The sequence below is a fragment of the Atractosteus spatula genome, chromosome 18 (assembly GCF_055471065.1).
Source record: "Atractosteus spatula isolate fAtrSpa1 chromosome 18, fAtrSpa1.hap1, whole genome shotgun sequence".
NCBI lineage: Eukaryota > Metazoa > Chordata > Actinopteri > Semionotiformes > Lepisosteidae > Atractosteus > Atractosteus spatula.
In genome coordinates, this window is record NC_142723.1 from 13317457 (window position 1) to 13333585 (window position 16129).

The 16129-nt window shown below is 43.4% G+C and overlaps 1 protein-coding gene across 2 annotated transcripts in view; it reads left to right on the forward strand.

The window, feature by feature from the left end:
- The window catches only part of ankfn1b (ankyrin repeat and fibronectin type III domain containing 1b), a 229744-nt gene that overhangs the window by 197047 nt on the left and 16568 nt on the right, over positions 1-16129 (forward strand). For both annotated transcript variants that reach the window (XM_088936773.1, XM_088936774.1), the window contains 5 exons: positions 1663-1860; positions 4660-4773; positions 5992-6089; positions 10236-10326; positions 13477-13584. In XM_088936773.1, the coding sequence (XP_088792899.1) occupies positions 1663-1860; positions 4660-4773; positions 5992-6089; positions 10236-10326; positions 13477-13584 (609 nt within the window). The remainder of the gene's footprint in view (positions 1-1662; positions 1861-4659; positions 4774-5991; positions 6090-10235; positions 10327-13476; positions 13585-16129) is intronic.

A 16129-nucleotide genomic window follows, 5' to 3' on the forward strand; every position in this document is an offset into this window, starting at 1 on the left:
TTAGCACAACAGTTATACTTGGAGAATATAAAAAAAACTGTCCTTGCTCATTTACATTTATAAAGATATTAGCAGAGAACAAAATAAAGAGTATATTCATGCCTGTTTATTCAATTATTAGTATTTTTTTTCAGAGGTAGTTTGAAAAAGTTGAATGTTTTTCTGAATATATAGAAAAAGACCTGTCCTTTTTGCCAGTGTTTTTACTTTGATTACTATTTTTATGTAGCTGTTTGTTTCTGTCAGTGTTATGTAACAGAGGGAGATGTACTGAAAACTGCTTTTTAATTTGAACTTTATTCATGTTCCAAATTATAACCATTGTTATGTGAGGACATAAAAAACTTTTAATGAATGATTCAGTCAAAAAGAGATAAAAAAATGACAGAATGCCTTCAGACAGCCTTACTTCTTTGGTTGTTAGTAACTTCCATTTATAAGAATTACTTCAATTGTTTCCTGAGGGAGTTTGATTAAACCTCAGAATCATGTTTAGCTACTTTGTTCCAAACACCCACAGCTCTACGAGTCATGAAGATGATCTATAGAAAATGTAGTCTATTTTAAAAGAGAACATTGTATCACCACTTTCAACACTTTCTCACACAGAAATATAGGTTAAACTGAAGCACATATTTTTGCTTAAGATATAGACAAGGTACATTCTGATAAGACTTCAAACAGGCGATTGAGGTGACAATCCTTTTCACAAATTCAGTGAGCTACTATGCTTCGTGAGAGAAAAATTTAAACTAAATGAAAAAGCATTAGTTACAATAGAGAAGTTGTGTCTGCACGTGCAAAACTTTTTGAAACTTTGTTTGACCAACCAGTGTAGTCTGAAAAGAAACCAAGCAAGGAAAAAAAACAGGCAGATGAATTTATTTTAATTGCTTATAAAGAGGGGTTTTAGATCATTTAAGGCCCTGGGTTTCAGTACTAACACAAATCGTTCAGTACATTCTAAAATGTGAGGCCAATTTTTTTATTGGCCCAAATGCAGAATTTCGCTGCACAGTTTGTAGCCAAGCAAGCTAAATGTTAGTTCTCCAATTGGAGAGCAACCGCAAAGTTGCTGATGCACGGCACACACCCGTCCAGGCCAGACACAAAGAAGATGAGGTTTACTGCACAGTTGTGCTTTGTAAAGTAGCCTAAATTGGACCTTACCTGCTCACAATTTACAGTAAGGGAATCCTCAGTTGAATTGACAAAAATCCCTAATCCTAGTCCCTCTTTTGTTCCTGGTCTCTTTAAATACTTCTATAAGCTAATGGAAGAGACTAAATTGGTCCAATTAAGCATTAATTAGACAGTTTTACCTCTTCTCCACAGGTCTTTAGAATCTGATGAATTAAAGAGGCTCTGACTGCGACAATGGCAGAAAACATTGTGTAGGATACTATGAAATGAACAAGCAAGGGAGAAAAGGGCATCAATTCCACGGAAATAACTGGAAAGAAATATTATTTTTCAGCTCTTTTCCCATTTAGTCTGTGAATTGTTCATCCTTATGTTGTTGAAGACCAGATGAAAGGGAGCAGAAGGGATGATTCCACCTGGCCTTTTTGCTGACTGGGTTTCTAATGTGGTAGAGAATGTGTATCTACAGCATGACGTTGTTGGTGTTCATTGTGTTTATTGTGTGGTGGTGTTGCGCAGTTGTGAGTCTGGAGGGACGGGCCGTGCACCTGACCACGCTGGTTCGGGAGGCAGAGCAGCGCGTTAACGACCTGACGGCCCAGGTGGTCAATGAGGGCCCAGGAGAGCGTGACGCCTCAGAGAGGGAGAGGCAGCTGAAGGCTTGGGAGTGGCGCCATCGGCTCTTCAAGCGCATGAAGACGGGGTTTGAGCACGCACGTGAGTCTCCTTCCCTGTCCATCTTCCTGATTCCTTCTTACTGGAGTTTATAAGTCTGGGAGGAAGCTTAAATCCCAAACCCATCCACTCCAGCTCTCCTACGTGTACATCTTCCATCCTGGGCATCCCTTTGTGTATCTCTCTCACATTCCTTCCACCCCATCTTCACCCTCACAGCAGCTCCCTAGCTCATTCCTGAAAGTGATGGGGGATTCGGTCAGGTCCACTCTAATATATGTGCCCCTCTTTGTTTGGTAACCAGTGTACCAAAGCTGTCAAATTATCACTTCACACAGGGAGGTGCAACTCAGGATTAAGCAAGAGGAAACCAATCTGAAGAAACACATGTGACAGCTATACATCATAACTCAAAAACAAGTAGAAGATCAAGTTTCTCTTAAGATGCTTTTATATAATGTCTACTTGAGTGAAGCAACCTTAATTTCAGGAAGGGTTTGGCTCTATAAAACATGCTACTGCTAAATGAGATTTGTGGAGTTTACAACAGAAGCTTGCTGTTCTAAGGATATTAGATCTTTATCTCACTCTGCTGTCCTTCATGTGTTTACAGAGAGAGAGATCACTTTATTAGCCATATACAATTTCTTGCATTAGGAATTAGTTTTTTCGCATGCCTTTTTGCATGTCAGCTTCTGAACTTTCCTTTGCGTATTTCTCTTGCGACTCTCCCACCACCCAATCTAGATCCTTGCAGCAGCTCCCTGGCTCATTCTTTGTGAAATTGAGGGAGTGTCAGTCACCCTCATCCATACAGTCAGGCTGGCATTCCCTCATCTATGCGAGTATGTGAAACAACCTCCAATATATTCTCCCCCTTATAGCATTCATTAGGATGTAACCAAACAACTGAACTGTCTTAGTCTATTTTTGCTGCTGTTTTTTGTATTTGCATGATGCTTATTTTTGAGCATTTTCTGCATTATTTCTGCATTTGTTCAGTAACACAAATTCGCACTGGCCACATGTTCATTATTACTAGTCAGAAGTGAAATATAATTGTATGATAGATTGTGCCCGAGAAAATGATTTTGCAAAGCAGGCATGTCAACACTTTCATTCTATTTGAGCTTACACTGAGGAACAAGCTCAGTGAAGTACCTTGCTTGGGGGTACAATGGGAGTGTCCCACCAGGGATGTGAAGCCAAGACCTTTCATAACCTTCAGTTCTTCACATTTTCCTTCACTTTAGGATATTTTCTTTTACTCTGATCAGAACATTCTCTTTTTTTAGGTTAACCCGATATTAACTCTTGCACCCAATACCTGTTTGCCACTATTTTCATTTATTGATGTGTAGCTCCTGGACAGTTTGATCTATGTTCAGCTTGGTATTTGTAGAGTGACAGACTCTTAGGCTCACCCGTGGATCTAACACGTCTTGGTGCACTGAACCTTTGCATTCTGGATACATATTTTTCTCTTTGAACTGTGTGTATGGACTGGCAGTGCCAGAAAGCTGGGTTCCTAAGCTTTTGGACATGACCTCCCGAATCCGAAATGTCACTGTAGTGACAGAGTAATGGATTTGCTAATGCTGTCACAGGAAGAAGACTTAGAATTCAAGCAACTGTAACTGTGGCTCGACAGATTGTTCACACAATGGAGACTTCACTGGAAAATGCTGGATCTGTAGTTTCCAGCCAGCCCCAAATCACATAGCTATCTTTTACAGTGCCTGTGATAGATTTATTGATGTGTTGGGCCAATGCAAAATGCATTGAGGTGAGTTTAAAATTAGAGAGCTTTTGCAGCACAAGTTACAATACGGTGAACACTCCACACCCAGTGTAATGGTTCGATAATCCTTACCTGTGGCAGAAAATCAACCTTCTGTGTTTGCTCTTAGTTTGATGAGCCTGACTGGAGGGGGGGGGTGGCAAAGCTGGTGTAATTGTTAAGGGACACGGTCAAATAAAAAAAGCCTGACATCCAAAAATAAGAATTTCTGAATTCAGATTTCTCTTAGCTTTCTCCTGATTAGTTTTTGACTCCTAATACATATTCCCAGAAAAAAATGCCTTTAATGCAGCCTGCCTTGGTGTAGTCCAATGCCGAGCTCAGAGCTGCTTGTTTGAGACGGATCAAGTACTCTGATTAATATTAAACAAGTGCAGTTGGTGCTCAGATCCTTCCAAAGTTCCCTCTTTAATACGAAGAGGGCTTGGTGGCATTCTGTTGAGGCAGTGCAGCTAATTATTTCCATGTTCAGGCAACAGAGAGCTGGAGTCATGGTTGTGAAGGGGCCGGGACTCTGTTTTAACCTCTTCACAGCTTTTTATCGTACCAGCGAACTGGGGGATCCTGGCACCTCCAGCAGACGTCAATGTGTTTTGGATTTTCACCAGGATCATCATCCTTTTTAATGCCGTATGAGACTGGAACAATTTATTCATTAACCATACTGCTTGTAAACTCTCGTATTGCTTTTTGATTTTAATATTTTACATCCAAATTGATGAGTACTAGATCCAGGTCTTGCATGCAGTTTGCACTTGGCCTGCTGCCTTGACGCTGCGGCTCTTATATGAAGAGCAGAGTGCAGAGAACATTTCTAGAATAAATAGGAGGTTTAGGAATGCTGTTTTGTTTTTTTTATGGATGGTGGTAGCATTAGGAAAAATATGAAAAAAAAAACCAATCATGATTACATTTCTTCAGATCAAGCGTGAACACACTGATTTTAGGGGATTGATCTTCCACTGAATTTCCGAACTCCCTTTCCCCTCCTTGTGTATTTAACATCTCTCTCCTTTCCCCATCTCTTCTCTCTTCCCCAGGCCCCCCTGAAGCTCCCAGCAATGTCCGCCTGTCTGTCAGCAGCAACTCCAGCCTGCAGGTTACTTTCCACGAGCCGCTGAGTGTCAACTCTGCTGTTGTAACGAAATACAAGGGTGAGTGTGGAAGACAGGGGGAGCCAGAGAGCCTCTGCAGTGCAAAGGAAATAGGAGAAAGTTTAGGGTTGAAGTGACAGCCATCTGAAAGAGAAGTCATTTCTCCTTGTAAGGACAGAAAGGGTTGATTTGGGGGGAATTGGGAGGATTATGATGGACAAGAGCTTCAGAAGTGCTCAGTTTGAATAGATGTTTGTCCCTGCCTTGAAAGGTTTATTACGGAGACTCAAATATCAATTCCCAGTGAGGCCAAACCATAGAGCCCTCCTGTACACCACAGTGGGTGTACAGCAAATCACACTGACTAGCGATCGTTTGGGTACTCATGTGATCCAGTAGCACCAAAGTTTAGAAACAAAGCTCATTAAAAGATCCCTTTCTCGAGATTTTTTATGGTAAAGCTTGGATCTGGGTCATTTTTTAGTAATATATTTAACTGGGGGGGGGTGAAATGAACTGTGACGACAAAGGTTCCAGCAGGAGGCGGTATAGATTCCTTTCGTTACTGATCGAGGACGTATGAGGTTACAGTGACAGCAGGTTTTGCTAAAGGGCTGGCTGGCAGGTGGCCAGCTGACTTTGTGGAAGAAAACCAGAAGGTAAGAGCGTTACACTATACTGTAAGAACAAAAAGGCGCCATCCTTCGGATGAGATGTAAAACCCAGGTCCCAAATCTCCCTGGTCATTAAAAATCCCAGGGCATTTCTCAAAAAGAGTAGGAAAGTTACCCCGGCGTCCTGGCCACATTCCCCCCTGGCCTTTACCAGTCATGGCCTCCTAATAATCCCCGTCTATGAATTGGCTTCATCACTCTGCTCTCCTCCCCACTGACAGCTGGTGTGTGGGGAGCACACTGGCGCACTATGGCTGCCGTCCCATCATCCAGGTGGGGCTGCACACTGGTGGTGGTGGAGGTGGCTTTAAGTGGAGTGTCCAGAAAAGCGCTATATACTGTACGTGTAAGGATTCTATTATATCCTTGACCCATAAAAGACTCTGTTTCTAATTTTAACTTTTGTAAAACTACCTACATTTTTATTATTCATATTCAGCAGTCCCCATTACCTGTCACGTGCTTTGAGTGGAGAGGCCAGAAAAGTGCTATAGGATATTAGTAGTAGTATACACTGGAAGGGGGTTGGAGAGCTGTGTGAAAAGTGCTGTCACTTTTCACACAACTGTGGTTTGACACTGACACTGTGGTTTGTCCCCTGCAGTGGAGTGGAGCTGCTGTCCCTCAATGTCTCCTCTGATGGGAGAGGTAGTTCTGGAAGATGTCCGGTCCCTCCAGCACACCATCACAGGGCTGACATCAGTAAGTACGCTCTAGCAGTGTGGTTCTGGTGGTGTTGAAGGGTGGGGGGCCCAAATATTGACGTCTGTTTGAGTTTTTTTCGTGTCACTTAAAACCAAAGAGTAAATCTCTCCCCTGAGAAGCAGTACCTCGGCAAGCAGACGTAAACGAGTCCCATTTTTAATCGAAAGCGTCATGCCGACGGTCACGACGCTCTCCAAATTGTACTTAATGATTTCTTCGGATTTCTATGTTTTGATTTTTGGGGAAGTATTAACGGAAATCAATTCGGGCTCTGTTAAATATCTGCCTTGGTTTCTTGCCTTGATGTGCGCTAGAAGATGAGCTGTCAGAGCAGCACTCTGTTTGCAGTTCTGCGTGTGTTTACTTAAGAGATGCAGCTGCGAGTTTGCTGTCTGAGCTTGTTGGTGTGTGATGTGTGTAGGGTGAGTGTGGGGGGATGTAAGGTGGTAACCAGTGTTATGTTGTACTTTGCTGAAATTTGGAAAAGGCAGGTAGGCAACACTGAAATGTTTCCCTGTGTTAATTCGTTCAGCTGGGAGTTCTTCTAGAAACGAGTTACTCCAGAAGTGAACATGCCTTCCCAGGCTGTTTATTCTTTTGCACTCTAAAAGTTGAAGCCCGGTCCTGTACCTGCCTTCCCCGTAGTCACAGGACTAAATCACGGACTTGTGGACACTGTCTAATCTAAACTTAAAACTGACCTTTTTACCAAGGTTTGCATCTGCCTACAGTCAATCTGTAAAAGCTTGTATTGTTCTGGTGTTTTGTTTTCTTTCCTCATTTACTTTTATGGGATGTTGTCTTTTTCTTTATTCATGATATAACAGTGTCCTTGGGTTTGGAAAGGCACTTTATAAATAAATATTACTATCTCAGTCCCAGCTCACCAATGGCAGTGCCACTACCAGTGCTTTTCAACATTTACATTTTTGCTGCACACAGCATGGTGTAATAAAACACACATTTGTTTTATTCTGGAAGGGGTTTTGCTTATTTTAGCTTGGTTAACTCTCCAGAACATGGTAACACTCTCATATTTTAAATCTCATTGCATGGCCCCAAAGCTTCAAGATTTTTTTTTTCCAGAAAATGTACGATATTGATGATTCTTTTTTTCCAAAAGCTAAAATGAGGCATCTTTCCCCCTGTTATTCAATTAAGTGATTTGAGGCAGATTTATACGTGTGATTGACCCTTGTGTGAGAGATCACACATCTGATTAATTAGCGGTTATCATTTTAAATGAAGAAACACCCACACCTCTTGTCAGACTGAAAAGACCATTATCAATATCAGCATAAAAACAGTTAACTTTAAAAAGGGATTGATTTTTTGGGCAGTATTTTCTGCACAACAAAAAAATAAGTGTAGAAAAATGCCAAATCGAGGTATAGCATGATTCAAACTGGTGAGATTCAGTCTACCTGATGAAATTCTACCCTACTTTACTGACAGATCCTATCTGGAGCTCAGAAGTTTGTTTTTTTCTCACAGGATTTTATAGTATGTCAAATAATACTCCAAGCAGAAGCAGCAACAGACATTTAAAATTCCTTAAAAGGGCAAAAAATAAAATTTGAAAGATTGAATTTCTAGGCTATTTCTGACTAACTGATTCTGTCAGTCTTGCCTACTGCTGGTACTGACTTAAACAAAACCAGATTAAAGGGATGTAATTAAGTTAAACTGTCATGTTTTTTGTTAAGAAAATGTAACACAAACAATGTTGTGGCTGCCATCAGGCGTGAAATGCAATTCAAAAAGAGCTTGTACAATTTATTTTAGATTCAGCATCAATATTCATGCACAGCTTTGATTGACTCGCACTGTCTAACCGATTGTTTCAGCTGGAGAGAAGGACGCAGTCAAAGGAAATTTGTGAGCCATTGTCCTGTAAAATGTTTTCAAAGACGAGCGGCTATTTTGTTCATCTTGGTGAATTCCCCCCCACCCCAAACGGTAATTTGCACATTCCTTTCTGACAACCCGAGCATTTGAAATGAGTAAGTGTAAAATGAGCATCTCCAAGAGGAAAACGTCACCCAGCCCAAAACTGAGTTGGTACACACACAGCGGTATGTGGGAGTCTGTCCTTGTGCAGAACACCGGAGAAAGATGCTGATGGAAAATTTGATATTTGAATAAGGCATGCTGAAATACAGTTGATCTTTTTATTAGGGAAGGGCACTGTGGTTTTAATACTGCAGCCCTATGCAACACCCTCCACATTTAGTGAGTGGAGATGGTGATTTGTTAAAAGAGCAAAACAGAAATATTGTCTGTCTTAGTTCTGAAAAAATTGCAAGTAGAGGCATGGAGATGCAGTCCATTCTCAATCTGCTGCCTAACTGATTTCTCTGTGAACGTCTTATCTGGTAAGGGTCCCATCCTCTGTTTTGGATGTCTAAACTTACATACGAAATAATAACTTTACAACAGAGGAAGGATAAACTTGTTTCTAAGAGTTTTATTACTAGAAATCTGAAAATATTCCCTACTGCAAAGTCAGATGGAGTTTTTTGTTCTTCTGTTCCAATTATCGGTTGGCTGAGAATTCATGTTTATACCACAATCTTTTTATGCAAAAGTTATTAGAGCATTTAAGCTGTAAGTAAACACACAAAGGGTCTTAGAATGAGTAGTTTTTGTTTTATACTTTTTTCTCCTAAATGTTTTTTGGGGGTTTCGGTTTTTCTGTTGGTCCACACATTCTTGTCCACATGAAAATCGGATTCTTTCAGCATAATGGCGGCTGTGATGTTGACGTTGGTGCAAAATTCTTCTGGAAAAATTGATCTTCCAATTTATCCTGAAGTAAAATGTGGAAAGGGGCATGCTGGTTCCCAATATGCTATAAAACTGTGTAGTTTATGATATATAATTTAGAGACATTGAGAAGCTCAGACGTCCTGTTCGAAAGGAGGTCTGGGTCTCTGAAGAATTTATGAGGAGAGTTTCCTCTATTCATGAACAGCCATTCCCAGCTCAATTATTCTCATTCCCTTCCTCTTCTCAGCTGCCTCTCACCACTCTCCCTGCCACTCTGGCTCCAGCCCGCTGCCTCCCCCCCCCCCCCCCCCCACACACACACCCCTCTCCCAGCTCCCCGCACACAACCTGCTCTGTAAATTATTCCCCGAGAAATCCGTCCCCGGCACCCCTACCTGTGAAGATCAAACCCCGTACCAGCTCCGTGGCTAATTGGCGTCTGTAAGCAGCAATGACGCTTGAGTGGCCCCCTGCTACCTGGGCTCCCGATGTGACGAAGGTCAGGCCTCGGTCAGGGCTCGGGAGCGCTGATTTATCAGGCTGAGAAAGTGGGCCCGGCCCTGGTTACACGGACAGGCCTCTCATCCTCCTGGGTGTTCCTGCTGCCTCCAGTAGCTCGGCTTCCAGATAGTCTTTCTTGTGGTGGGGTTAAGTTATACTGTCGCCCAGGAGGCCGTAGGTGTCAGCAAAGGTCTTGTTGTGCTTCTTTTTTATTGAATGCTCTTCCTTTCTCTTGATGCTCCCTCCCAATCACACGCCTAAGTAATGGTTTTGATTCTGAAGTGCCATTCACTTTTTTTTTTCCTCTTGTTTTGTTCCTTTGGGTTATTTTTTTCCATTTCCCTAATTTTGTCCGTCTCCTACAGTATTTATCTCCTTGCCTGCTTGCCATCTTTATATTTTAAGATTTACTCGAAGTCTCACTTTTTACCTAGCACTTTCTTGCGGCCTTGTTTTTACCTTGCCAAAGTGAATTTGGGTACTGTGCTCAGGAATGCAGTCCATGCCTCTTTAGGGCGGAAGAAAGGGAAAATGGGCAACTAAGAATATTTAAACATGGAGGCACGTTCATTTCTCTTTTGGAGCCTTTGAAGAGAATTGTGGAAACACAGACGCTGACTTGAACAGATGGGATCATATTTAAAGATGTAACTAAAATTGTTACGTCCGTCCATCGGCTTTTCAAGCTGAAGCACCAGACCCAGAGTGTTGTGGCAGTTTGACATTTAGGACAGACTGTCTACACAGCTAGGTTAAACACCAACTATCTGTTTAATGTCTGATTCTAGTTCTATATATATAAAATGCTTATATGTATTTGTGTCATAATGGGGTATCTGCACTATCAAAACCTCTGCCTGCTTGTTGTTGCAGGGGGCTCAGTATTACGTACAGGTGTTGGCCTACAACATGAAAGGCTGGGGACCTGCACAGCGGTCCATCCCCTCCTGCGCAGAACCTTCCAGTAAGTCTGCTCCCTTTCACTGTCCTTCAGCTTCTCTGCGGCTCTTCGTTAGGCCTCTGTCCGACTCCTCGCAAACGTGTTCCTTCCAGTGGCGCCCCCTTTTTGCTGAATTCCAAATGATTGCTTTGAAGCAGATATTTGTTTCTTTTGAATGTTCAAATCCCGAGTGCTGTGATTGCAGACGTATCCCGCCCTTCACCCATGAAGGGGTTTTGGTTTGAGAGTTCACATTTTTTGGCTTAGAAAATCGTCAGTTTGGAAAAAAAACACCAACGCAGCAAAATGGGACATCTTCGGAAGGGGGTGAATACTTCTGCAAGGCGCTGCGTGTCAGCTTGAATAAGAAGTGGAAAATGCATGGGGACTCAGTTTCAGAAAGAACCCACTCATGGCTAATAATATAAGATCACTTTATTGGCCATATACAATTTCTTGTTTTAGGAATTTGTCTTTTTCGCATGCCCCAGCTTGCTCTCCATGAGACACACAGACAGAGAGAAGCTTGGGGTCAGAGCACAGGGTCAGCCATTTATACAGCGCCCCTGGAGCATCTGGGGTTAAGGGCCTTGCTCAGGGGCCCAATGGCGTGGGATTCCTCTGCCAGCCGCGGGATTTGAACCGGCAACCTTCCAGCTACAGGCGCAGATCCTTAGCCACAGAGCCACTGCCCCACCCTTTTTTTATAAGAAAAAACAAAAGGCTGATAGACAGCTGCCATTCCTTAATCACTTTCAGTATGTTTTTCCACCTTCCTTCACTACGAACCCGATGATAGCTCCGTCTCACTCGAACAGCTCTCTTTCAGCCAGGAAGAGAAAAGATAATTTTTGGGAGTGTGAACCTACGAAGGAATAGTCTTTCAAAAGAAGCCACGAATCACAAATGTCATGATTTAAATTGAATACACTATTCTCTGAAGGTTGCTCATAATAAACTCATATGTATAGTAGCTGTCAAGTGTTACATAGTGTGATTGCATCCCCCAGCTTGAATTGACTTAAGTATGCACAGTAAAATCCACATATTTATAAAGTGAATCTTGCGATATTACACTATTAACATGATGGCACATGAACAGATTCTTGGGAAATAAGAACAGTTATTCACGACAGAACAAGAGTGGCTTTGATGCGTTCACACTAGCACTGAGGACACCAGGGAATCTCACTCATCCTCTACTGTCCCCGGAGAAGAGAGTAAATGATTAACACCTTTGGTTTGTCCCTGTATAAAAGCTGAATGATATTACCTTTTCTTTTTTATCTCCTTAACTTTGACCTTTTCCGTGATATACCGTAGCAAAAGCAGAGTAAACCACCCTTAAATTGTGGTAAATGTATGGTCATGTGGCACGGGAAATAAGGCAAAACGCACAGTGGTAAATCGGGGTATGACAGCGTAATTACACAGTAATAGGTGCGACACTACAGACGACGTTTCCATGGTTCTGTTTTAAAAAGTCTGCGGTTGCTTCACGGCGGGGGGCAGGAGGGTTCAGTTAAACTCTGTGGTGTGGTGGGGCAGGACTGGAGCCGCCATGTTTGTACTTAGCACCGGTGGTGGTGGGGGGGAGTCCCATGTGTTTAACGAACGCACAAACCGTCGCCTCAGAAAACGAGCAGGCCCGCAGAGACCGAATGAGAGACATTTTTCCAAATGTGCCGAAGGGGGGCAAAAAAAGGCGGACACTGAACTTTTAACCCATCGCGTCTCGAGAGCCGATTCCTCTGAATACGGCAGCTGTGCCCTGTAGTGTAACAGTAACGGAGCCTCGCAGGAATGCGATCCAGACGTAAGGAACTGTAACTGTAACCTAGTATTTTGCCTAGCAAGTGGTCGTTGTGGTTAGCTAACTATGGGTGTTAAATTATCCCATAGCAGCCAAAGTGCTCAGCCACTGTAATTACCCTCTCCTTTGCAGTAATTGCAATCATGCCATCCACACATGGCAAAGATGATTTTGGAGATCAAGTACTTCACAGTGTGTTTTTTTTAATAATACCTTCATCGTGTAATAATAGTGGATGTTAGACTAATAGATTCCTGCTTCTTGTATACTGCCAGGTATCCACTGCTTAACTCACTTTTAATATTTGATGTAGCTGTTTTATGTTGTGATTTAGAATGTAAGACAACCAGCCTGGCCCAGCAGGCTCGACTGTCCCCATCGTGTTAGATCTTTGGTATTGGTAATTTAAGACCCTGGAGGCACAGCTCTCAAGTGGGTGAGAATCTTCCTTTTTAGTGCGCCGAGCTTTTTTTAAGCCGACACCTTACCTTTTAATATTCCGCATGCGCGTGCGTCTGTGTTTTCCTCGTCTGCTGTCACTGGAAACATTTTCATGTTTGCGGACGTGTAGCACTGTAGACAGTGAAGCCCTTGTTACTTTCAGCAAACACTATAAAGAGCCCAGCTGTACGGTGAGGACAGGATCTTTTTCCGGGAACAGAGGGTACAGTATTTATAACCACCCTGACTGAATTGCGCAGACCACCGTCTCTCTTCTCCCCACCACATCCTCATCCCACTGTTCTCCCGGGCCCTCTGATGATGTTACAGAGCCTCCCAGTCGTGTCTGACCTTGAGCATCCTTACCCAGCACCTAAAGCAGTGAATGAGGTGCAGCATGCCACTCTTCATACATGAAGGGCTGACCGGTCATGTTGCGCTCTGCTGATGTCCCTGGACATGATCCACCGTTGCTGTAGCTCAGGATGCACAGATAGAAGATTCAGTCAGGCCAGAAGGTCTGGGACTTCATCAAGTTACTCTTGTTTTTGTTTTTCTGCAGAGAGATGCTTACTCGTCTTCTCATACTCTGCCTGCAGTGCACGTGGGTTTTCCTCCCCTGTTAACATGCGTCTCATCTTTTGACCAATATGATCTGAAAACTCTGCTCTGTCTGCGTCTGTATGTCTTTTTGTTTAGACACTCCTTCCCAATTCAGGTGCTCCCTGCACATCAACGTGAGCAGCTTCCATCTACAGAGCATGTGCACAGCACAAGTGAAGAAAAAAAATAAGCAGAAAGGTTCAGACACAGGGGTGTTTAATTTAGCTGCCTTGACTTGGTTTTTCGCGTGCGTGGACGTGTAAAACGTCCGGCCCCGTTTTAACGCTCTGAATTTTGGCCCCCCGTTGCTTCTCCAGGCTGGAGGGACGTTGACGGCTGTGAGCAGCGCCACAAGGGGCAGAAGGAGGCCCTCGACCAGCTGCTCAGCCAGATCAAAGAGGCCCACCAGCACTGCAGGTGTCACGGTAAGAGCTCCCTTTCCGCTGCCTGATACCTCACGCTTCCTGATCCATGCCGTGGTGCTGAGGTGCAGAAGTAGTATTTCCTCTGTCCGATGCCTGGATATGATGACTCCCAATTTATTTAGGTTTTGCCTTGCGGTGCTGAACACCTCAGGCAGGTGCATTTTTGCTTGTCCTGTATTGAAACTGAAGAGACGATATGTAGGTGGTGTTGAAAGGAGGCTGTCCAAGTGGCAAAGGGTTTCTAGGGGTCCAACAGTGAGCCACAAACTAAGTCAATCCAACACCTTAGCCACCATTTTTCCCTGCACTGACAGAAAAGGTGAATGATTGTTCCCCCCTACCAGCATTTAAACAAATCCACCACTCTACTACAATTGGTAATTATCTTTTTAGCCAAAGATGGATGGATTTTTGATGGATTTTCTTGTTCCCTAGTCTGTAGGAAGTCCTGTTTTAGCTTGACAACCCAATCACCATATTAGAATCTTAGTACTGGTTTGCCCCACCCTTTCATATACAAGGCCTTCATTGACAATATCTGTTCTCTGTTTACTCATGGGAACCATACTGTTACCCTTAATCACTTGCAATCATCTAGGAAATGTTGTTCAGCCCCTTTGATGGGTTTCTCGAACTACAGAATATAGCTGGAAAAAGGTAATTGGAATCTAAACAGGAAACATTGCAAAGACACATTCTATCCTGATACATCTTTTCCACAAGACTATATTGCCAGCAGCCATATCACCCTGCAACTCACAACTGGCAGCCCACTGAAGCTCAGCTCAGCCTGGCCGGTACCTGGATAGGAGACCTTCAGAGAAAAACTAAGGTTGCTGCTGGAAGAGGTGTTAGTGAGGCCAGCAGGGGGCACTCACCCTGCGGTCTGTGTGGGTCCTAATGCCCCAGTATAGTGACGGGGACACTATACTGTAAAAAGGTACCATTATTTGGATGAGATGTAAAACTGAGGTCCCAATCCCAGGGTGTTTCTTGAAAAGAATAGGGGTGTCCTGGCCAAATTTTCCCCCGGTCTTTACCAATCATGGCCTCCTAATAATCCCCATCTATAAACTGGCTTCATCACTCTGTTCTCCTCCCCACTGAGAGTTGGTGAGTGGGGAGTGTACTGGCGCACTATGGCTGCTGTTGCATCATCCAGGTGGGGCTGCACACTGGTGGTGGTGGAGGGGATTCCCGATACCTGAAAAGAGCTTTGACTGGACTGTCCAGAAAAGTGCTATATACGTGTAAGGATTCTATTATATCCTTGACCTATAAAAGACTCTGTTTCTAATTTTAACTTTTGCAAAAATACCTACATTTTTAATATTCATAGTCAGCAGTAATGAGAAGGAAAACGAACTATACATATCCTTAGATTTCTGTTAAGTTTTTTTAGCCAGACAGATCATTGCATTGGATTGCTCGATGCACGCAGCTGCACTTAATGTGATTACAGCCATATAAATATTCTCCAAAGTTAGCCTACTGTCACTCTGAAATGAAAAAACACTTTCTGCAGTACGAGTGCTGCTTATTGTCACGGTTCTTGTGTGCCTCTATTAAACTGTAAGAGCTCGTAGCTTCTCTCCAGGTTTAAATTAATGTGCCTTGTGAGCCCCTTTTCCCAAAAGCTAACGTCAAAACTGCTCTGAAGTCCGGTCAGTTTCGTAGGCATGTATGTTGACATTAAATTGACAAGCTTACAAGTGTATGAAGTTTGTCTTTCGCGGATTTTTGTCAGCACCTTGGGGTTTGGGTAGTAGCTTCCAAACAGGGCCAGAGTGTTCCGCCTTGACAGTGCTTTTGCAGGAGGGTTAGGTCAGGTGTCTGTTTTAGCACCATTTCAGATACGGTAGCCAGATCTCTGTGCTCAGGTCATGTTTGTTGTTCTTACAGAATGGGGCCTTTACTTTAATTTCAGCAATATAAATCGCCACGGGCTAAGCAGGCTACCCCCTAAGGACTCACCACACTCCCCCCCACCCCCCCAGCCTTCTAAAAACATGATTAATTAAACTGTGAAAAGAGGCCTTCAGTACCCACAGTGTCCCCAACATCAGGCTTCAGCCGCCTGTCTGACTCTGTATTTTGGGTTGTTATTTTGTTGTATATCTTTCTGTGCCAGGAGGAAAATCGACTGTGGGTTCTGCTTGTTGGCTGATTTATTTATTCATGCGTTCACCGGGGAGCAAACTGAGATGACTTCGGTGGCCTCAGGCGCGTACTAATGAATTTCGCCCTCCTCCCAAAATCCACAGAAAACAAACTCCTCGTCACAGAAGGCTCCTCCCCCCCCCCCCCACTGTTTTCACGCAGTCCCTTGACTCTACCGCTGCTCCTTATTTCCTGGCATGCACGCTCTTAACACCTACCATCTGACCGTGTAAACACACAAAAGCTAGTCCCGCTGCATATACAATAATAGCTGGCTGACTGTGCACAAGAAGACACTGTTTCAGTCAGGGGTATTTGAGTGAGGACAGGAGAGGCCAGAAGAATGAAAGCTGACTCCTGGGCAGTCCTTTTCAAAATTTGTGTC